General features: G+C 44.1%; 1 protein-coding gene across 1 annotated transcript in view; it reads right to left on the minus strand.

Annotated features, from left to right (window-relative positions):
• Positions 1 to 23,923, minus strand: part of AFF1 (AF4/FMR2 family member 1) — a 66,303-nt gene that overhangs the window by 2,868 nt on the left and 39,512 nt on the right. The window contains exons 4-20 of the mRNA XM_014311947.2: positions 20,735 to 20,779; positions 19,630 to 19,716; positions 19,003 to 19,039; positions 18,579 to 18,630; positions 14,431 to 14,485; positions 14,265 to 14,302; positions 12,688 to 12,844; positions 10,515 to 11,393; positions 8,809 to 8,906; positions 6,740 to 6,980; positions 5,857 to 5,948; positions 5,205 to 5,268; positions 4,280 to 4,416; positions 3,985 to 4,056; positions 3,272 to 3,365; positions 3,126 to 3,169; positions 2,109 to 2,353 (exon numbers count right to left, since the gene is read on the minus strand). Coding sequence (XP_014167422.1) covers positions 2,109 to 2,353; positions 3,126 to 3,169; positions 3,272 to 3,365; positions 3,985 to 4,056; positions 4,280 to 4,416; positions 5,205 to 5,268; positions 5,857 to 5,948; positions 6,740 to 6,980; positions 8,809 to 8,906; positions 10,515 to 11,393; positions 12,688 to 12,844; positions 14,265 to 14,302; positions 14,431 to 14,485; positions 18,579 to 18,630; positions 19,003 to 19,039; positions 19,630 to 19,716; positions 20,735 to 20,779 — 2,437 coding nt within the window. The remainder of the gene's footprint in view (positions 1 to 2,108; positions 2,354 to 3,125; positions 3,170 to 3,271; positions 3,366 to 3,984; positions 4,057 to 4,279; positions 4,417 to 5,204; positions 5,269 to 5,856; positions 5,949 to 6,739; positions 6,981 to 8,808; positions 8,907 to 10,514; positions 11,394 to 12,687; positions 12,845 to 14,264; positions 14,303 to 14,430; positions 14,486 to 18,578; positions 18,631 to 19,002; positions 19,040 to 19,629; positions 19,717 to 20,734; positions 20,780 to 23,923) is intronic.

Raw genomic sequence — 23,923 nt, forward strand, 5'->3', positions numbered from 1 at the left:
CCTCCTGCACAGGAGGTGGCTCTGGCAGCACAGCTGACCCTGCTGTGAGGGGCTGGCAGGCTGCAAGCCCTGCTCTGGGCTGGCAATCATCTGTGCAGGTGACCATGAGCTGAGGGACATTCTCACATCTGTTCCTTTGCAGCCACCTTTCCAAGACATTCCTGCATGACCTGCCTCCCACTAACACAGGCTCAATCCCTCACTCTTCAGCTCAACCATGATGCTAAATAGCTTTTCAGAAACTGGCCATTCTCAGCTCTCCTTTTTGACATCCAAAGATTGAAGCTAGAGGTGGAAAAATTCTACTTGGCTGTGCAAGGAGCTCTTCAGAAGCCGAGTGCACAGCACTTCCTTTCTAATACTTGCCAATGCAGATGCAGGGAACACATTCCCTCTGATTTTCCTGCTTTTGTTTACAGAATCCATGCCCTCCATGGGGAATAGAAGGAATTCAAAGCCCCTGTCTGAGCAAACAGAAGATAACCTGATCTGTCAGCACAGCATCATGTGAAAGGAGAGGGACTTCACGTCCACGCCTGGAGCCCCAGCTTGTCCTTGCAGGGGGAGATCAGAGCACGAAGACAAACCTGTTACAGCCTTGGGATCCACAGTGCTGCTCTGAATTACAGTGAGGAGCTGGCACCTGGCAAGGGACCCTCCAGAGGGCACTTCAGCTCTGCACCAGTGACTTGGACAGCAGTTACAGCTCACTGCTTCCCAATAGCTCAGGACTTTCCTGCTTATAAGATCCTGATAGCTAAAGGCAACTGCTCTTTCTTCCTCTTCTTATGTCCTATGAATTGCATAAAAGAATCAAGGATGTGGCCTTTTTTATTTATTTTGTGTTTTCACTCTCTGTACCTCTTTGTATATTACACTGATTATCAGTAAGTTCCAGGTCTGAAATGCTCCCAACTGTCCTGAACAGTGACACCACCAGCTAAGCCTACATGAGTATTTACAGGTCTCTGCACAGATCCTCTCCCTACAGAGTATTTAGTACCCCAGCCATCATCCCCCTACGTCAGGACCAGCCAACAGAGCACGTTTTGAATTTAGTCTTGACTGATGCAAGGCTGTGGTCAGGCTGCCCTCCCACACATTTTCCTCCATGACTCACTCCTCTGGCTTATTAGCACCATCCACTGCTTCTATGTGCCAGTCTTTTATCAGCCTTTTGAGGACAGAATGCCACACATGAACTGCTGCTGCAGGCACGTATTTGTTCAGAGGGCAGCCAACAACCAGTTTTTTATTCAAAGGTGATTGGAAAGCCTTTTGATTTTCAGCAACTGCCTCATTAGTGTGAGGATTTTTACAGTCTTCCAACAATCCAGCCAGGCACATTGTGCTTAGTTTCTTTTGCAGGTTTGCCAACAGATCATGGCAATGCATCTCTTCACCCACACTAGCTCACAAAACTTTGTGTTGTGTGGAAAATGACACTGCTGAGGCCATGTGGGGTGACAAGGTCACAGGCTGGACTGCACCCACCCTGTGGCTTTTGTGTATTCACCACTGCTTGGACCAAAGGACAATACAACATTTTTAACAACAAAACTGTAAAATAAAAAAGTTGGAGCAATTCTAGGAATTGCTGCTGGCAAATACTGGGCATGTGCCCAGCAAGAACTCAAATTCAAGTGCTGCTCAGATTCTCTGTTAGGCAGAAAAGCCAGCTTCACCATTTTCAAGACAAAATGACCTGGAAATTTAGCAAAAACTAAAACACAAGGCTACAGGCCAAAATGATACTTTTAAACCCACTCAGAAAAGCTCAGTGCCCCAAAGAGAAAGACAGAAAAAACCCAAACCCTTTACACTTCTTGTGTTACCACCAAGCAAGTTGGCTGGTTTCCTGCACTCAACACCCTCATGCCTTAGCTCTTGGACATTTGAGGATGCCAAGAAAACCTTTTAATGGGAACACTCATCAATATATCACCATCAAGCATCTCTGCCAATATGCCCTGGCAGAGATATTCAACATATTTCACACATTGAACTTTAGGTATGATGCTTGCTGCACTGAGTGTCAGGACTGAAGCAAATACACACATAACCATGACACATGAGACAGAAAAGACAAAGGGCAAAAAAAACCTTACCTTTATTCTTCCTGGCCAGTGCATCAGCCTTTTCCCAAATTTCATATGCATGGAGGATATAGGAGGTGATGTTGACATAGGAAGAGGTGACACTGGAGATATGACAGGAGACAGTGACAGTAGAGCCAGTGCTGTTGCCAATGCTGCTGTGGCCAACACCATTGCTATCATTTGATCCTGGCTGAGAACTCACAGATCCAGCAGGAGAGGGTATTGGAGAAAGAGGAGAAGGCAAGCCTGTGCTTCTGCAGCAGAAAAGAAACACCATCATAAACATTCAGCTTCAGAGCTAAACATCTTTCCACAAGGCTGCCTCATGCCAGGAGCTATCCGGTGTCACCCAGGCCTGCAGCATGGAGTGGACTGCTGAAAAGCGAGATGTGTTCAGCTACAGCACAAGCAATTGTACTTTGAGGGCAAGGCCAAGTTTTTGGAAGTGATTTAGAAGGACTCTACTCAACAAGAGAAAATGTGGGACCAGACATCGAAAAGGGCCACCCATCTGTCTTCCAAAACCTACACCTGCTTGTGAAAGTCTTCACCAGATTACCCAAGTGTTTTCCCTAATGCCTTCCAAATCAGGCACACTGAAGCTCCCCTCCTGAGGAGGCTGGAGCTTTTGGCAGCTCCTTAGAGCAGCCAGGTCAGCCTACACACATTTATTTATAACCCAGGGCAGATAAATGTGGTCAGCTGGCCGCCTTCCAGACACAGCCTGGCTCAGCACACCCCCATCACTTCAACCAACCTAATTTTAGTCACTGGTATGACAGGGCTTCCACCACTGCTCTCAAGAGAACACTCACTTCTCAATGAACTATCCTGTGCAAGATGGCCAAAAAAATGTAACTGGAATCAGCACCACTGTCAAAGTCCAAACAACCTTCTCTCGGCCAGATTTTGAAAGACAAAAAAAATATTTCCTGTCTGCCACATGAAATGACCACAGAACACAGAAAAGCTCTTACTCATTGTCATTGAAACACAGACATACAACAACAAATTTTTAGATCTTACCTTGCAACACCTGGAGAAGGTGCTTGTATTACTCTGAAATTACTCTGCAGCAAGGAATAAAAGTCTAGTTAGTTTTGGATTGTTCAGCTGACATCAGTAACTACCACAGCCATCCAGCTGGCAGCTTAGTGATACCTGTGCCCTACCTTGAAGTGGTCATTCAGGAGTCTGGAATACCTCATTGCAGTGTCCTTTTTGTAACCAAACATTGCCATGTGCAGAATGGACTGGCAGCGCATGCTGTGGACAGAAACACACCCGAGTGTCAGTGTTTGTGCCCAGCCCTCATCAGCCTTGAGGGATGGAGGCAGGCATACCTCAGCTCTACTGCAAGGTCAGGAAAGCTCAAAATTTCTCCTCCTTCTGATCATGATCAAAAAAGACTTTGTGAAAAAAAAATCACAAGGGAAAGAAAGAAACTCCAGGAAGAGCCTTCTCTGGTTTTTCATACAAACAGCTGCCCAGGCTCTCAAAGGTGCCAAAGGCTGAGTAAGTCCCCATCCAGAAGTGCCTCATCCATGTTCAGCTACAGTTTCACTTACACAGCTCAAACATGGACAGCCAAATCACATTCTTTCACCTTAGGTGAAAGCCCTTATGTGCTCTCAAGTTACCAGGAGATCAAATTTTAAAGTCTGCGCCTTCTACATGTGGTCCCTTGTGATCTCCCAGCTTACTTTTAGAGATGTTTCAATTCACTCTGGTTTTTATACTGCTTTTTTTTCTGTTCCTTTATATTGGTTTTTTTCCCTTGCATACCTCTAACTCCCATTTAACTCATTCCTTCCCCCCTGGAAGCAATGGACCTTTCCCTCAGTTCCAAAGCAGTGCACAAAGGAACAGAAGCACAGTTACTCACCGTAACACAGCAAAGATTTTTCCATGTGAAGAGACTGAGGAGTCTGCAAATGGTTTCAAAATAATAATGAATCTAGAAACAGGACCTAGTCAGCTACCAGAGCACTCTGAAGCCCCACAGTTCATGAAAAAACAATGCACACCATTTTCTTAAAAACAGCTGGAAAGTGAGGAAACCTGCCCCAAGTCCTTAGTCCTGGCACAAGGAACTTTGTAAGATCTTGAGCAGAGGAGAGTGTGCCAAAATGCCCTCCCCTCCAAACATGCCAAACTGTCACCCTCTGAAAGCCACTTACTTGATGAGAACTATGGTGTCACTGAGTATGCTGTAAGCTGATTTTGGTTCCAGCACATCTGATTCCAAGGCAATCCCATATTCAATGAATAGAAGGGCAGCCTCCAGGTACTGAAAGGCCTTTCCAGTCTTGTCAGTCTATTGGGAAAAAAATTCTCACTTTTTTACAAAGACCAAACACACTTCTCTCAAGCATACTTGAACTCTCTTTTCTTCCTAGTTAGGCAGGATTTGAAGAAAGAAAAAGATTTCACTCTGGTCTCTGGGTAAAAATTAAAAGAGTTCTCAGCAGAACCCTTAATGTGATCCCAGTCTTCAGCTTTGTGTGCTCCATTTGCTCAATGGTTTCCTTGAGTAATTTATTATCTTCACTTTTTTTTAGATACTGCTGTCTGGTCTTGGAGGCTTGCCTTGCAGGGGGATTTCCCACTGCAGCATTCCCTCGCTTCATTTTCACAGGTAAACACAAAGTAGCAAATGGACATTATCTGAGATAATTATCTGCCATACTTAGCAAAGCAATATGTTCACTTGTGCACACTGTTAAACTGCACAGAGTAGAGAAAATCAGATCTGCCAAAGCCATTTCCAAGTCTCAGTCACCAGCAAATCAATAACTGCCTGACTTTTCTGACTTTTTTAACGGTCTTAAAACTAACTGTTCCATCTGTTTTCCAAGGATGCTTTTAGAGCTCTTAGCAAAGCCCTTGACAATGCCAGTTCTGAATCCCATTTTCTAGATGTGTTTGCATACAAGAGAAACATCTGGCAAATAAAGACAGCCTCCCAACACATGACTGACACACTCCATGTATAGAGTATGGAGTGAACCTCATGGTAGCCAGTGAACCTCATTCCCACCCACACAGCTACCAGGGCTGAGAGCAGGAGCCAGTCAGGACTCCCAGCACAAGGTCAAGACTTACCATTGCATCAGCTTTGTGCTTCAGCCTCTGGGCCTGTTCAATGTAGTATTCCTTTGAATGTTGCCTAAATTTGGGACAGAGAGGAAAAACAGATAAAAAAGGATAGGATAATTATAAGTTTTACTTTCTTATCTAGAGGATGCTATGGGTTGATTGATTTCTTAAAAAATATATGTTGGAATAATATTGAAAATTTACATCTAGAAATAAAAAAATACCAGAGGTTGGGCTTCCATGGGAATAAGTTAAATTCCTCATTTCAATGGAAAGACAGTAGTTACATCATCTATCATTCCTCAAGTACAGACCCATAAATAAATTTTAATTGAAACAAAGTAGATTTGGCAGCAACCAAATACTTATCTGAGACCAAAACTTGTATTCAAGTTACTTGCTTACAAGAGAGAAGGTCTCTAATTTCCAGAGCAGCTTCCCTCCAACCATAACTGTTGTAAAACTTTGCTTTCTTGTAAATCTTTACTTTGTGGTGGGTGGCATGAGAAGGCAGTACAGGGCAGATCTCACACATCTCTCCCCTCTCTTTCCTCCCAAAGAAGCGCTCATGAAAAAGCAGAAGCCAGAGTGGCCTCATGGCCAGCCTTGCCTCATGCCTTCAGAAAGTAAAGATGAGGGGTGTCAAACAAAAACTTACTTTTCAAACTTGAGCAGAGGTCTGCTTGGCTTAGAGGTACCATTTGGCATAGAAGGCACTGGGAAAGGCTTTGTGACATCACCTGCAGATCCCTGGAAAAGGACAGAGATAAAGCTGGTTAGAGAGACATGCCTAAACCAATTCCAAAGCCTGGCTTTCCTAAATTTCAAGTGAAAATGTTTATCTGTCCCAAGCGTAATCTATTCTCCAGGCTCTCTTCCCCTTGCTTCTCACCTGACTGCTTGTCATGCTAACACCACTCAAACTTCTCCCAAGCTCAGTGAAATTCAGCAGCAGGCTTCCTTGCACAATGACTAAGACAGCAGTGAGGCTGCAAGCAGCAGTTTTCACATCCTCTAGCCAAGGCAGAATGATAAGATCTATTCACACTTATTTCCACCTTAACCACACAACAATTGCTGATTCCCCATTACTAACTACAGGGAAAAGGAAAAAGCAAGCAGTTAGAGCCAGCTAATACAGTGTCCACAGTCTGGCTTAACACACAGAGCAACATCCCAGACCACACGCCTGAGCCTCCAGTAAACAGCCACATAATCAAACCTGTAACCCAGAAATGCAAATAATCAGCTGCAAGGATCATGAACCATTTTGTAAACAAGCTATAAAAGCTTACACCCGGGTTGTAGTCAATGCCATGGGTTGCTTGTTTTCCTATGTTTAAGCAATCCCCTATTTTTATAAGCACACTTATTTTTACACCAATACACCAGTATTGTATTAGCAGTTGCTTACAGTCTGAAATGGTAATTAAGATAAACATGACTGTCATGCCTTTGGAGCTTACAGAGTGTGTTTCTGAAGAGAATCACATAGCACCCATGCTGGAGGAAACATCCCACCAGCTATCCTGGATACCTACTTTGATGCCCTTGGACAGTTCCGTATGATTTCCCTCCACTTTCCTGCGCTTGGCAAACGAAGGATCCTTGTGGTTGCTCTTGTTCTTGGCAGGGTTATCCATGGCAGGCAGCTCATCAGTCTCATTTCTGGGTCTCTTTTGGGTCATCTTGGCTGACTTTGGGGCAGGTTGTGCAGCAGACATGGATGGCAGTGGTGGGAGCACTTCTTTCTTCTGGGCTTCACATGAAGCTTTTGATGCTCTGGAAACGGGAAGCAAATTCATGAATATGGTGTACACACAATGTAGGGATTTTTTACAAACTTAGTTACATCTTGAGCCAATTCTGTTAAACTGCTCTGGAAGTGGGAAATGACTTGTTAATACAAAGAAGTCAACAAAAGTGAAACAAAACTTTAGGGGCTTCATTGTGCTTTAGACAGCAAATGTTCACCTACCATCAACACACAAGCAAACTGCTTTTCAAGTAGGAATAAGTCTCAGAACTTGTCCTTGGAGCAAACACTTGTAACCAGAACATCAGGACATTGCAAAAGAAGCATGTCTCCAATACAGTCCCTTTTCATTCAGTGAGGGAGGTGATTACAGTGACTAAAATCCCTGGGACAAATCACCCAACAAGGAAAATGAACTGCAGCACTGCCTGCCTCTCCCCCTTTTGGCAGATGGTATTTTCTGTGGTCAGAGATACTCACCCTGACACTTGATCCTGCATGTGCTTTGACAGTATTAAGCTGAGTTCCTCCTTTAGACTTGCTAGATCAACTAGACAACACTCACAAAGTTGAGAGAGATTTAAAATGCTATGCTTTAAATGGCAGAGATTATCACATTTAGTAACATTAGATTTCTGATCATCTGAAGTTAGGACGAGCAGCCCTAAGTAGCACCAAATAGTTCTAAACTTCATTTCACCACTACTCACTTACATATTTTAATTCAGTTTCTCAAAGTTTCCAAGGAAACACTGAGCAGGGAATCCCAGCTTGTGGACTGCAACATCAGAAGAGGAGGAAATGAAGTTTAACCAGTGAGGAGACTGAGGTGTGATGGTGCACATCCTGCCTCATTCTGTTGTGCATGGGACAATCCTCTCCCCTCTTTCACCAGACACTTTTCCCATGGTTTGGTCCCCACTCACATCACACACATACTCCCAAACTTCTCCACCTTGGCACAGCTGATGCTCCACAGAGCACAGAACCATCACCTGACCCACCCAAGTGCACTCTCTTCCCAAAAATGCATGCTATCTTTCCCGGTCCAAAAACCAGAACATGACTAAAACAGGTGCTCATTTTCACAGACAAAAAGGGAGGAATAAGCCCCAGAATTAAAGTTCTTGCATGACTACCACAGTTCAAATATCCCTTCACCCAACTAAATGGTAGTCCCAATTTCTCAGTGCTTCCAGAGTGTGTCAGTGTTTTCTCTTCAGAAAAGCAGTTTACATCTATTGTCAGGACACAAACCTCAGCACTACATACCAACCCAAGCCAACACCTCAAATTCAAGCCACAGGCAAGCAGGAATTGAATGCAGTAGCCCATGACTGAGGCATGAGTCTCCCTTCTTGGGAACACTGCCCAGTTGGAAGCATGCTCTTGGAAGCAGTCACTGGAGCAAAGGGCTAGCCAGAATGCTGGCAGCGCTCTGCTATGCAAATTACAGGGGAAGCTCCAGAAACACTGCAAATGCTGCACTGGGAAAAAAGAGGAATTCCTGGTCACAAAGGCCACCTGAAATTCCAGACAGTCAGGACTCAAGAGGCACACTGGTTTTGTGTCCATTGGGTCACTTAGGAAAACAAGACAAAGACAAGAGGATGACTTTAGTGGAGAAGGGAAATGCTCACTGTACTTCCCTACCCACACCTACAGACCTGCTTTCTGGACTGGTTGCTTCCAGGATGTAAAGGCAAATCTGCTGTAGACCAGGTTTCAGAAGGAAAATTATGTTAGAAGCAAACTCATGAGTATAAGGACAGGAGAGACACTTCCTTGATCTTAGCTCTTCAGGAAAGACTTGGATTTATACATCCTTCTGCCATTCCACCACTGTATACTCACTTCAATTTACTGAAGTCTTTGTTAGCTGAAGACTGCAATGATTTGGGTTTTTTTTCAGATTTCATTTTCTTCCTATCAGTATCCTCCTTCTCTCTCCTCTAATAGGAAGAAAAAAAAAGGGAAACATAAAATCACTTAGGTTTTCAAAGTTCACATAAAATACAGACCAAGACAGCTAAGTCTGATTGAGTCTGGTTAAAAAAAGAAGAAAAGATACCTTATTGGAACCAAAAAATTCCAAACCCACAGCACAGAAGATACAGATTGCAAGTTCACTGACAAGTAACCTAAAATGACATTTTATCTAATTTTGCTTGGATAGATTAATTGTTTTGCAGTGGCAGGGATGGAACTGCTAAACCTGTTGCTACTAATGATAATCAAAAGCAAAACACTTTCATGTGAGATATTCCACACAGGTACCCCAGATGTGCAGAGGGTTTGGTTTTCATCACCAAGATGCTGATATAGGTGAAATTTTAAAGCACCAGTAACCTGGGGACCCCAGAGCTGATGCAGCACTGCAGGTGGGGTGGCACTAGAGAGGAGCAGAGGGGCACAATCCCCTTCCCCAGCCTCCTGACCACCCATCTTTGGATGCAGCCCAGGACATGTTTGGCTTTCTGGGCTGCAAGCACACACTGCTGGGTCATGTCCAGCCTCTCATCCAGCGGAACCTCCCGCTCCTTCTCCGCCGGCATGCTCCCAGTGAGTTCTTCTCCCAGCCTGCCCTCATGCCTGGGACACAGCCAGCTTTGTGCCACTCACAGGGGTGTGCTGTGACACAGAGTCTGTCTCTGGCAGGGTGCTCAGGACAAGGCTTCAGCACTGGGATCACATCCCTACACTGTGTTCCAGGTTACCTGACCCAGATGGCTGCATGAGACCTGAGCCCCTGAGGGTACTGATGCACTGACAGAGCTGACAGTGAGGCCCTCAGGGGGTTTCCCTGCAGTCAGGCACTGAGATTGCAGGAGAAGACATGTCTAACATCAAATAGCTCCTCTCCTCTGTCTCTTTGCCTGACTGCCTGTTTCCCTTTGTCCCATTGCTCTGCAAGAGCAGGAATTTCTGAGGTCTCTCAAGTTTCTTCATGATTTTCCTGCTCTTCTCAATTCTCCCTCACTACAGGAAATTCATAAAATGGCAAAACTAAATGAAACCCAAACCAAGGTTATTCACCCACCCATGCTGAGCCACCTGCTCTGTGAGGACCAAAAAGGGACTCAGAGACTGAAATATCCAGAGGGAATACCCATTCCCCACAAGGTCTGCAGCCAACTCTTTGTGCAGCTGACCCAGCTGGCTGGAGGTATATTCTCCTTTGGGAGTCAGCTTTTCAAAAAACCACTTGTGAGCAACTATCACCTCAGTTAAATAAAGGGCTGTCTTGTAATTCAAGGGGAAGCCACTGTTACAACTGGTTTTATTCTCTGAGAAAACCAGGATTTCAAGAAAACAGAGCAAAAATATATTCTAAAATACGAAAACATGTTGGACAGCTTACAGGGCTTTTCATTTGCTCAGGAGGGGATTTGTGACCAACAAGAAACATCTGCAGACAGTTTTGATTCACATTCCCCTTGATAATAGCTTTACAGAAGGATAATAGCTCTACTCCCAACCTATGAAGTGGGAAGTCCACATAGACTTTTCAGACATCACATCAGTCCTTGTACAAACCCACCTCCCACTCTATCTCTCACCTTCTTCTTGGCAAGGGATTCCTCAGGAGTTTCTGTGGCTTTCCTCTTCAAGTCCTGCTTCCTCACATCAGGAAGGTCCTTGGTCTCTGCTTTCCTCTGGTGCCCATTTTTCCTGGGGGGCTGAGGGACTTTTTCCAGGTGGCAGAGATCTATTTTCACCACGAGGTGCTCACGGCTTGGGGGATCCCTCACTGGTGAGAGCAACTTCTCCCCGAGAGGCAAGGGAAACTTCTCCTTGTGCAAATCCTGAGGCCTGTGTCTGCTGGTCCTGATGGGGGCTGTGCCCTGGCCCTGAGGAAGGGGACTGAGAGCATCCCGTGCCTGGGCATCTCCCATGAGCCTGGGCTCCAGGAAAGCTTTGGCCTTGGCCTGGTGGGAGCCCTTGTCCTTTTTTCTCTCAGAGGGCTCTTGAAGTCCTGATTTTGGGTCTTTTCTGTCATTGGATTTTGTCTTCACTGGTTTTTTGACTTTTGGCTTGTCCCTGAAAGACTGGTCTGTGAGCTCCAAAGGACCAGGCTCACTCTCCACCTTGAGGCCCCTCCTGGGCCCCTCGTGCACCAGGGGCTTGCTGGGCCCTTTGATCCCCACGGTCTGCCTGGGTGAGGGCTCCTGGGCGCGCGCAGGAGCCTTCGGGCAGCTGCCTTTGGTCGGAACAGGAGCCTCCTGAGGAGCCCTGGCCGCTGGGCTCTTGTGAGAAGGCTCCCTCAGCTCAGTGTGCTGCTGGCAGGAATTGCTGCTGCTGCCCCGCTGCTGCCCCTTGCCCTCCTCAGGCCCATCCCCTCGGGCAGTGTCACTGGGGCTCTCTGCTGGCACTGCTGCTGGGTTCACCTTGGTCAGCCAGTTGTCCAGCTGCCACTTATTAGAAGTTGGTGGCTCGGGCTGCAGACAAAAAGAGAAAGGGAGGATTCAAACCTGATGCCTTTATGGGCTGTTTCCATCCTAGCACAGCTTACCAGAGCCCAGAGACTGTTGCCTAAAGGTCTCAAAGCATTTGCTTTTGCAGGTGAAGAACTGACTACAAACAAACAAGCCATGTGCACTAACTTACTCCAGAGCATCTTAGATGAACAGTTGGCTGAATAAAAAAAAAAGGATAGAAAGGTCAATGGCAAGTAGCTAGGACTTCATTAGTATTTTCAGGACAAACCAGGCAGAATTTAGTAAAAGAGGAGAAGTATAATATCTTCCTTCAAAGACACCATATTGCAGTGGGCAAAGTCTGTAACTCAGCTGCTGGAGGACAAAAAGTATTAGAGTGAGATGGAAAGATGGGCTGTCTCAAAACTTGTTTTTGGCTTCTCCACTGTTCATGCACTTCTAAAATGAAAAGAAAGAGAACTAGAGCTGAGGGGAGGGAAAATAAATTACAAGGGGCTTTGTAAGAGGACCTCAAACTGCCAGTGGATATTTTTGCATTGGCTGTGGTCTGCAGACACAGCCATGTACTTCCCAGTGGCCTGAGAATGTTTTGCAAGCTGGAAGAACTGTTTGAAAGCATGGGACATGAGCACTTCTGCAGCAGATTTTTTAAAAAATGCATGGTCTCACAATTATGAAAGTTTAAGGCACCAAGTTCTGTTTCCCTGCTTTTCCCAATAAAAGCCTCAGAAATGCAATTGCAGCAGTATCCAAGCCAAATTCAACAGCAGCAAGACTTAGCATATTCCAGCCCTTCCTGCAGGTCTGATCCCTTCAGCAGCAAACTGGAGAAGCTCTTCAGACACAGGAGCTGCAGGGAGGCAGCAGCTCCTCTTAAATTATCAGGAAACTGGTCTCACCCTGACACTGCCCATAAAGGCACCCAGAAATCCTGCACAGGCAGAGGTGGGCCCCACACAGCCCAGCTGCGCTTTCCCTCTGTGCCTTCTCTTGTCTCCCCAGTGAAGGCACTGATTCCTCCAGGAGAGCTAGACAACTATGCCAAAGGACATGGGGGATGCAATGCCCCACAAAGGTTGGGCATCTGAAAGTGTAATTATGTTTGTAGTAAGGGTAACGAAGGTTGACAAACTCTAGAATGTAAGCAAAGGGCAAGAAAAGCTGAGTGATGCAGCAAAGATGTCAAGGGGACACCTGATCAATGAGAGTGTTGCAGGTGTCCTGCCCTGTGTGTATTTGACAGCAGAGTGAGGCACAGGGCTGTGGGAGCCCCTTGCCTCCCCTTTGCATTCACCTCAGGCGCCGGCGCTCTTGGGGGGTCACTCGTGTCACTGTCACTCGAGGGGCTCTCTGTCTCCGAGTCTGAGGAGCTGTCTGAGTCACTGGTGCTCCCTGACTCCGAGCTGCTGGAATGTGCTGATGCCACACTCTTGGGCTGGGACTGAAAGGAACTGCAAGGCCACCATGAGATAAAATTAGAAAGCAGCATGGCTGAAGGTTACTTATTATATTGACAGTTTTATTCAAAAACAAAAACTGAAACCCCATTATTTTGGCACTGAGATGAGAGGGGAGAAGGCCAGAGAAATACATTGGCATACTCAAAAAATAAAGCACCAGAATAGAAAATTGCTGGAAATAATAAAATCTTCAACTCCAACCCAGTCAAATATGTAGCAGGATGCCACTGCTACAATGTGGAGCTGCATTTTGCCAACCAAAGTTTAAAAAATACTGAAACTGCCCAGTGCTTTTCTGAAAAACCCAACTCTCAAAATGAAAACTTCCAATAGAAGTGAACAAGGCAGGAACATATATTTCAAGATGGTTTCTGTTTTTTCTGTTCTCCCTCTTAAGTTTTCACTTCATCTGTGTTACTTGGTCATGCTGCTGTAAGCACTTCATTAATAGCCACATCAGGCAGCATCATTTCTTGCAACACTCTGCTCTAACAAGAAGTGGTTTTCTTCACACTGACAATGGAGTGGATGAAATCAAGGAAGAGCTGTCCCTTTTATGCACTGTGTTTTTCTTTTTGAAATTGGCTCACAAAATTAAAATGTAGATATTTTAATTTATTTTTTTCTACTTTGGTTTCCCACATCAGTATCAACACATTTGTATGAGTTGGAAGCAAACTCCTTGCTGATGCAAGACAGATATCATGAGAACACTCCTATTTTAAGAGTGTGCAGAGACATAGATCATGCCAAGTATTGGTGCATGTCTGCAAGTCTGACTTTGTAGACCACTCTTGTGCTTGAAGAATATACATATCAAGTCAAAAAAATCTATGTCAGTGCTCTCATATAGGAAAAATTTTGAGCTTTTCCATCTTTCTTCCTCAAATGCTGGCATATGGCTTTTCAGTCTACCTTGAATATTGCCTCTGACTAACAATACATGGCAGGAACTGCTTACAATCAGCTTCCTTATCAAGAGGAGCTGAAACAGCCTCAATGAGTCTTCCTAACCCTTTCCTGTTCTTTACCCACTTGGCTGTTCTGGGCTTCCTTCTGAGCTAAAACTGGACTCACATCTCACCCATGGCGACTACAGCTGAAAATCCCATTAGCTGCAGGGTGATCTACATCCACACTGGTGGAGGGGAGGAGGAGAAGAGAAAGGAGCAGTTGAGGAAATCCAGTTCTGGTTCATAGGCAAGATCCAGCATGCCTGGATAACCCATTTCTAATTGGAGCTTTCCTGAAAACCCCACACAACTAAAGCTGACTTTCAAGAGCAGCCAGAAACCAAAGTCTGTAGCTACAGGAGAAACCAGGAACCCTTACCCTCCTACCCCACATATAAAAAGCAGTTTTGTTTTTCTCCTCATGGGGTCTAGCTAGTAGTTTGGGAACAAACCTGTACCTTGGAGCAGCAAGTGAAGAAAGTGACTTTTCAACAACCTGTTTTGTTCACAAAGACAAAGAGGAGAGGGGGAGGAAAGGTTAGCTCAGAACTCAGAACAATGCAACAAGTGGTGATGTTTAAAGGGAAGTCTGTGTGCCTAGTGTATAAAACAGCTAAAACCGACTTGATCGTCACCACTCTCTTCACTGTCACTGAGCTGCAGGTCGTCCTGGAGCATTCTGAAAGACAACCAGAAGATAAATATCAGCCAAGGCAGACACATTTTGAAGCAGCAGGCAGTGATAAAGATTTGGTTTGTACTTGCCAAAGCAAAACAACCTCCTCCATATTTTCTGAACATTTGGCATGCTCAATCTACTAAACCCTGTCATTACCTGAAATGAATGGTTAAAATGTTTTACTTTTTTTTGGTTTTTTTTTACTGGTACAGTAAGAGACACTCATGCTGTCAGCCTGCACTGGCTCCCCAAGGAACAGAAAGTATCAGGAGCACCAGGAGATGTGCAAGGTTACACACTCTGCTCTCAGGGGCAGCAAATTTTTCTTCTGCCCCAGGGGTTCTCATTTTGCTGCTCAAGTCTCCTATCACACATGTGTAAGTCAATGCCAAGGTCAAGCCTATCTCCCATCTCTTCTCTACTCAAGGAACTCCATTCTCCTGCACATTTCAGCAGTACCGTCAAGCAGTTCAGGTACTCAGAGCAGTTTACAAGTGGAGAGGCACAAGCTCTGTTTCACTATTGCTAGAGAAGAGAGCAGGCTGCCCACAAACATTTCCAAAAGCATCATTTAGTCCTGCGGTTGCAGGTGGTAACTACTGCTTGCAATTTTTAATTAAAATGCTGGAAGGGAAGGAGAGGGACCCAATGCTCTCTCCCAGATTGTTATCCCCCTCTCTGGCAATTGTGCAGACATCCCAAAGGAGTTGAAAAATAGGCAGGTAAAACCTGGCTATTCAAAAGTATAGTTATTCAAATCTTGAAACTAGCTGGCAATTGACTCCTCAACCCAGATGATTATTCAAGTGTCCTTCCAAAAATGGGATCAAAAGCTTGGGAGCTGAGACAGAGATTTTAATCCATCAGGACAAAACTCGACTCCGCTTATTTCAACCTCATTTCAAACCAAGGGCTTTCTGTGAGAAATTTTTTTGCGGCCAAAAAAGAAAAATAGGACTCTGACCCCTCATGACAACATGTTTTATAGCAAGAAAACAACTATAAATGATCCCCAGTGAATCACATCACCCTGGAAAAAGGGGGAGAAATTAGGAAAAAGTCGGTGCTTTCTTTGTTCATTTTGACTGCCATTCCCCTGTGATCTACCCTCCACTGCCTCATTTCCTCACACACCTTCTTGCTGGAAATCACCTCTTGCCTCTTCATTTAGAGTAAACACTGAAGGGAAGCACTATGAGACACCACCTTGGAAAAGGAGAGCTCCAAATTTCCTACAGAAGGCAAACAGCCTGCAGCAATCCTGCATGAGCCAGCTCTGCTGTGGGCCAGAGCCCAAGCTCACTGCCAGACAGATGAGGCACAGAAATGGAAAAAGAACAGTCACAGCACAGGCACTCTCCACACTTCTGGGCAGTTTGGCTAAGCATCTACTGGTATCTCAATGAACCCTTTTTATTTTCTTTTACAACTCCTAAGGGGAAGGAGTCCTTCAAAGATGGTCGTCAAGAAACTTTCAGGGATGCTAAAACATGCTGAAAGGTTTCAAGTTTGGTTTTGGGGTGTTGTTTGTTTTTATAGTTTTGTTCTGCTTTAAGAATTGTGGACTAAAGACTTATTTCATTTAGAGGTAAGAGGATAATCACAGAATCATAGAATGGTTTGGGTTGGAAGAGACCTTAGAGATCATTTAATTTCAAACCCCTGCTGTGGACAGGGACATACAAAGACACTACCTAGATCTCCTTACATCTGATTTAACTGTTTGTAATAAAAAAGACTACCTTTTCTACATGAGCTGCTAGTAAATAAAATATATCAACATTAAAGAACGCTGCAATTACTTATGCCCTATTTGGGATCAAGGAAGAACTCTAAAACTTCATGTCATACTTCTGCAGGGGTAGACAAAGCCAGTTTCCCCAAAACAAGATTTTGACAAATTGTTAAATAATCTAGTTAAAGAAAATAAATCTGCCTTAATAATTTTAATGCTCCAGTTAGCTCAGGAATAATAGATGCCAAGGTTGCATTTGCAGGACCTGTGCATTTGCAGCTTACGTACACACCATTAATCTCCCTAAAGCTATTTAAAGAGTTCTTTTAGTGAGAGAAGCAGCACTAAAATTATTATCACTTGCCAAACAACCTCACTGAAAGCACAGGCTGGTCCCTCCCTGCTAGCCAGGTTAAAGATGCATCACCAAGAATGAGCTGGCATGTCGCCTTTTCAAAGAAGGGCTGCTTCCATTCCAGCACTGCCAGGTGCAAACTTCAGGGCTGCATTCAAGAATGAAATCCATCTGGGAAATCCCTGCACGCTCTGAAAAGCTGAATGCTTAATTTGGGCACACAGATGCCCCGGGATTTCATCTTCTAATTAACCAGCACAATCACTGTTTGTTTTCAACCAGCTACACTTTGCAACACAAGCTACTCCAGGCAGCTGAATTTTCAGACAGTCACGTGCACTTTGAACAGCACAGAAAGCCAGGCCTGTTGTGCCAGAGAAAACAAACACAGAAAAGAAGGGATGTATCACTTCAAGGGAAAGATGTAGAAGAAATCCTCGGGCAAACTTGACTCAGACACAAACCCAGGCCACCCTGTTCCTCCTGCTTCCACTGCCTTTGCTGACCATGGGCTCATACATCCCTTGCAGATGCGCACTGGCTCTGAAGTGCCCAGCAAGGACACTGAGCAGAGAGGGGATCACAGCTAAGGACAGAGCTCCAGACCGTGCCAAATTTACAATTCTGGTCCCGTGGGCTAAGGAAGGAGTCCCTTCCAATTCCTATCTGCTGGAAAAATCTCTTCTCTCTCTGCCGCCTCAAAAACTGACTAAAGGGCTAAAGGGATTTTTACAAGGAGCTGTGAACTGAAATAATGATGATGGTCATAGGGTAGCTGGGGAGGAAGGCACAGCCTGGAGCAGTTGGAACTACTAGTTTTAGTAGTGCAATGAAAATTTTCAGACATTATTGAGGAGGAACAAACTGGGGTGGATGAAAGTGAAGCAAAATAAGGAAGAGATTAAGGGAGTAGCTGAGTGCTCAGCAAGATATTCTCCATGCTCCCCGTGAGTGAGGGCTCCTCTGGATTATGCTAGAACAGTAGGAAAAGGGATGTTTAACAAACCCTACAGGGCTTAAGTGAAAAATTCTACAATCTCAGCCAAGATGGCGACATGGTTTTGCTCTTGGGACTAGCCCAGTTTTGTTTGGTTTTTAATTAAATGATTTGTGATAAGGAAAAGGCAAACAAGTGGAGTAAGCATTGTAGTCTGTACTTTGCAGCCTTCCATGGAAGAACATATCATGGAGTAACAAGATCTTTATGTATCATATGAACTGACAGACATTTAAATTTAATGGCTCAGCAAGTGCCTTGCGCACAGACCCCTGAGCCCTCCAGACATGGAAAGATTTCTGTTTGTTACTGAGGGCTCAGAACCTAGCAATGCTGCATTTGGCCAAGTAAATCCTGAAAGATTAATGTCAGCCCACACAAAACTGCTTTAAAGCAACTTCTGTAATTAACCTAATTAACAGATAACCACTCTCACCTACAAGGACAGCACCAAGTTATCTACCTTTTTTTTGTTCTCTAAAGCATCAGCCCTATTTTTTATAGTTCTTGTAGATGTAGCTTTACTAGCCCTCCCTATTGTCAAAACAATATCCAGGATCAATCACATTCAGTTTGGATCTTTTGTAATTTGTGTCAGTTGGATGCATTATTGTAGGTCGAACAGCACAAAATTGTGATGTTAAATAGCCACAGATAAAAAAGAACAAAATACCTTTAATCTGGTGCATTAATAGTTGGGCTTTTTCTTCAGTTTTGTTTTGGTTTTAACACAGTCATTGTAATCATTTCAAGTACACTTGGCATCGTCAGGTTAAGAGTTGACTGGATGATCTTAAAGGTCTTTTCCAACCTAAAGGATTCTATGATTCCATCGTGAAACAATAATGTTTCTATTGGTGAAAATTCCCTGCATTGGAAGTTTTCTAAGAAAAATCAGACTGATGAAACCTAATCTTCAGAAACATCGAGTAACCCCAAATTTAGTTCTTCCCAGATTCTTTAATTAACTGCACAGTAGAGATGTGGGCAGGGTCTGGTTACTTACGATGTTCTTGGCTGAGAATCTGGCAACGTTTCTGAAGGTGCTGCATACTGCTCTGGAAATCAAAAATGAATAGGTTGGGTTTATTTGCCTCCTTTGTAGCCTATTTTGTCTTATGTTCTCTGAGCACCAGATTAGACTCATTACTTTCTTCTAGAACATAATTGTCATCAGATTATTCATCATTCCGAATGGGATTTCCTAATGAAATACCATTTGTCCTCTGATGAACAGCTGCCTTAATGTCTAGGTAATGAATGTACACAATCTCTTATGCCATTTCTAAATTCATCACTGTTCAACACAGCACAGGAAATCACACCTCTTCATCAATGTCAATCAATTGACATGTCATGTATAACACACAACACACAAAACTATCTGTCAATAAACATATTGTGTGTGTTTCCTTTGGCTATCTACTTACTCTGATCCTTTGCTACAGATCCTTCAGGTTGCAATTCCTAGGAAAAAAGGACAAAGTGCAAATTGAGAATAAAATAAATGAGCTCTCTCATAAGAGTTGTGTACTGACGATTTGTTTTCCATGTGTCACTTTACTGTAATAAACATTTCAACTAGCTTGTCAAAGTGTCCAATAGTCTAAGCTGGCCTGACATAGCTAAGCATGGACAGAAATGATAACGTGCTATTGTCACCAAAAACCGGTTGTTAGCACATTAGGAGTATGTGCATTCTTGAAGAAGTATTTTTAAAATTTCATAAGATCTGCCAAGCATGTCTGTTTAACACAGTCAGCAAATATTTCTGTTGACAAAAAGATAAAATATATTTTGTGCTTCAGCAGAGATACTTAAAATGTCTCAGAAAAGTAGTTGTATGTGAAGACCACAATTACAACAAATGTCTAAGTTACTGAAGCACTTTTTATTCACCCCCATTGTGCTTTAATTTATGTGACTACTTCTGAAGGTAACACCCCCTAACAGCCCTTATTTATAGAAGGGGGACAAAATCAGATGGAAACACATGCAAGAGCCAGAAAGCTCTCTTCTAGTTTATCAAAAATCCTGGAAGAAAGAGGGTATCTTACCTTTGTAGGGAATGGAAATTTGGAAGGCTCTGCTTTAGTAGGTGTGCTAAGAGCTGTCAGGGGAGGTGGCCAAGAGCGGGTCATTTCCTGGAAAGAGATTGAGAGGAGCAGCTATCAGGAGTTTTGCTGATAGGCACAGAGATTTGGATCTACCTCTTCATGCATTTGAGCACGTTTCCCCACGGTTGCTACAAAAATAGTGATATGCATTACTAACAGGCCAGAACACAGGATATCCCTGGTGAAACACAAAAAGATGCCAGACTTCTAGGAGAAGTCCTTGTGCTGCAACCCCAACCAGCACGGAGTAGCCAGTGGGCACCTGTGCGCAGCTCCTCTCCAGCTCAAACACTGCCCCAACAGCAGCTTCTGGAGAGCTATCGAGGCATCAGCATTTTGTAACCTCAAGCAACAGCACAAGAAGTGAATTGCAGAAACCAAACTGTTCCACCAGGACTTCAGCATCTCAGAACAGCATTTGACATCAAGGAACCCTCTCCTCAGGATCAGCACCACTGGCTTGGGAATCCCAGGGCATTTTCACACTGTGCACAGGGAAGGGATCAGATGGACTCAGCCACAGCCACCTGGAGCCTGTGCTGCTCCAGAGGCAGTTCTGACACAAGGTTACAGCATCAGACGTGGCTTTGCTCTGCATGAGCAAACTGGAATTACAGTGAGGGAGCAGCAGTGCCATGCACAGGCAGGTGAGGAGGACACAGGAATGTTCCTGCTCAGAGCCACGCTGCTGGGGCTGGCAGCACAGACACAAGGCAGCTTCTCCAGAGCCTTTGGAGGAAGGGCACTTGGGAATGGCCAACCCCTGACTTGATGCAGGAGTAGCTCTGGCTGTCTCGGATGACTTGACAGTCTTGAACTGCACCAGACTGTATTATGCGGAGGTACTGATAGAAAGACTGGTCTTACAACTCCAGCTGTATTCGAGGCTGACTCTTATCTCTACTTCTCCTCAGCACACCCCAAAACTAGTGACAACTACATCTGCTGAGTGAACAGAAGCAGAGAGGTATCTTTTCCCCAACCATTACCTTAAAGCATGCAAAATCTAAGCAAAGACAGAGATCTATTATTTAAGAGTACCTACCCTCAAAATTTCTTCAATGGACTGCACATCAATGGGGTTGGTTTGCTGTAAGAAGAAAGAGAGAAGCAGCATGAGTTTGTTTGGGTTTTTTACCAACTGACATGACATAGGCACACACTCAGTGAACATTTGCTTACCAACAGCTCAATAAATTTAATGGAAGCCCATTAGTAATAAAGTGCTAGTAAGGATTAAAACCCCCATCAGAAGGACAGTTTATAATGCAGTTCTGAAATGCCTCATTTTCAAGTCCTGGGCAGAGGTGACTGCAGATTCTGCCAGGACACTCTGCCTGGAATGAGGTAAAATGACTTGAGCAATGCCACCAATGGTAAATGGTATTTGCAAAGCTACTGGTGGTAAATGGAAAAGGGGGCATCACAGGACTTTTGGTGTTGAATAAAGCTGAAACCAGTCTGACTCATCAGTCCCAAAGTTAAACATCCTGACAGTGAGATAAAGATGTGGTAGACCTGGTAAAGTACTTGATAAAGGAACAAACATTCTACTGATACTACCAATAACTTATCTAAAGCTGCTGAGCTGACAAAGCTGGCCTGAGGAGATCTGACAAGTCAATCACTTGATACTATAAAAGCCCAGTCCCAAATTTTAATGACAGGGTCTTCTAATGTATCCTTTCTCAGAGTGGATGTGTGCTTCCACCCACTGATGTGCCCCAGCCATGGGGAACACCACTTCCCTTCCACACATCAGCTTCTCTTCTGCTAACAAGGCATGTGTTTTAAAAGTACCTGTAATTTATGTGTCCCTTCCTAACTGATATCATTAAAAGAGGCTGAAAAAGAAAACAACCAAAGAACTGAGTAGTTGTAACAAACAAAATGCATGCTAGGTCAGTTTCTTGTCTATAAACAAGAAATTCTATGGAAGTGTTCAGTCATCAGAACAATTGCTGAAAGGGAAAGGCCAGGAAGAATTCATTCACATTTAAGAAAGTGGACAGTGAGCTGCAATGCCCAACCAGACGGATCTTCCCCAGAAAAGAGTAAGGAGCAATGCAAGCAAACACTTCAATAAAGTCCAAAACTGTCATCCTTGGCCCTTTCACAGGAAGTCCACTCATCTGTTTCCCATATGCTGCACTATTTACATTGGAAGGAGAAAAGGAGATGAGGAATGCCTTTTCCTTGTAACCTCATTTGTCTGAGTCTAAATAAAGCTCTCATTGAAGCAGTGCTCATTTGACAAAGCCTTGAATTTCTTCAGAAAATCACACAGGGAGAGCTGCCTCTGACCTTACACACCCGAACAAACGAAAGCTGAGGCATGGCCAGATTAGTCACACAAATGAAAGCAAGGCCTGCAGATGTGTCCCACAGCAGGCAGGAGGAGGGGACAGGGAGGGCAAACTGCAAGGAACTACCACATGGCAAGAGACTGCAATGCTTCATAACTCATGGTGCCAAAAAAGGCACCCCTTTTCCTCTTTTCATTCTCAGCAGGCTTAACCTGGTAGCTCAGCCTAGTTTACTTCTTAATTCAGTAAGTGGTGAACAGCAGACACATTCACTTGCATCCTCCTGTGCAAAATGCTTCAGAAACTCCCGAGATATCCCATGATAACACCACAGAAATAAACTTCCCACAAAATTGGTAAGAAATTAAGATCCTGCCTGGACAAAGTATTTCAAAATTCTCTCTATAATGGATTGATTGCAACAAACCAAAGCCTGTTTACTTCACCCATTTCAGAAACTTAAGTTTTATGAGGTGACAAGTGATGACAGAGTGGAATGCAATTAACCTGAGAATAAGAGAATATCTGTAACAGCCAGTCTGGACCTCTCTTATCCTTGCCAAACAACCCACATCTCCCTTCCTGGTGTTCTTTCTGATGAGCCTAAAAAGACTTTGACATTGATACAGGTTTACATACACAGAGTATTTATAGTTCAGTTGTCAGGAGGATTTATCATAACCCCCAAGGGTTCAGTGACTGGTTCTTCACAGGTCCAGGGGCTCAGCAGAAACCACTTTCTTCCTCATGGCTCAAAATTTAAAGGAAAACAAACACATGACACTGAACAAGCACCACGCAAGTCTGCATCAGCAACATAAGGACCTCTGGTTTTGTTGGGTTTTTTAGGACATCGTAATCAAATACATGGTGAAATGATTGCTCTAGAGATTACAGTCACAGATTATTTGGAACAAGCAGAGGGTCAACACCACACCAAAACTGGTCAGAGTCAGCTGACTGCACAAGGGTTCTGCTCTCGGCTAGGACTGTGACTGTCTCTGTGCCCCAAACCTGTGGGGCACACCCCCTTTCCCTCCATCCCAGCCCCAGGGACTAAGGACACTTCATCTATTACAAAGCTATACAGTACCTGAAGGAGCTGGGCTTTTCTGCATCCTGAATATTTTTACCCCTTTTGTTTGTTTTGTTTTGTTGTTTTTTTTTTTTTAAAGCCACATCTTGGCTGTGTTTCAGCTTGTTAAACCACTAAACCACCATTAAACCACAATTACCACCCAGCAGCAAGGGCTGTCCTTGTCAGCCTTAAGAGAAGGGTTCGGGGGAAAGGAAAAATACCATGCTGCTTCAGGAAGAGCTACAAAGCCATAAAGCCAAAGAAATCCCTGAAAGAAGCTCAGCTCCACTGAGGACTGTGGGTGTGGGAGACCAAATATTCCACATTGCTGTCTATCCTGCTAGCTCTTTTACAGCCTTTCCTGGGAACACTGTAATGTGCAGACAGACAACTCCAGTTAAGCCTGGTGCATATTTGGTGTCTGACACTGACATCTGTACAATCCCAAGCTTGGATTTCCTAATGTCATATCCACACTCTTTAAATGACACAGGCCCCTCCAAACATTGCTTACAAAACATTTTGATGGTCATGGTCAAGCACAATCATGGGACACCCAGAATTTTGGCTTGCTGGGTTTGGTATGGTGTTTTAGAACCAGTGTTCCCATCCAAACTGATGCTGTACTTCTATAACAGCTAGTTCCTGCAGCAATAATACTAATTTAATTACTAATAATATTAATAAGAATACTGATTTAAAAGTAAAAAAGAGAAAACAGCTCCTGAAGGATTCATTACTACTTTGATCATGAACTGAAAAGGACTTCAGGCCAAAATAATTTCAAGCATCTACACAAACGTAAGAAGCCCTAGAAGTTACTTGAGGAATTAGTCTGTCTTTACTACAA

The sequence above is a fragment of the Geospiza fortis genome, unplaced genomic scaffold (assembly GCF_000277835.1).
Source record: "Geospiza fortis unplaced genomic scaffold, GeoFor_1.0 scaffold11, whole genome shotgun sequence".
Taxonomy (NCBI): domain Eukaryota; kingdom Metazoa; phylum Chordata; class Aves; order Passeriformes; family Thraupidae; genus Geospiza; species Geospiza fortis.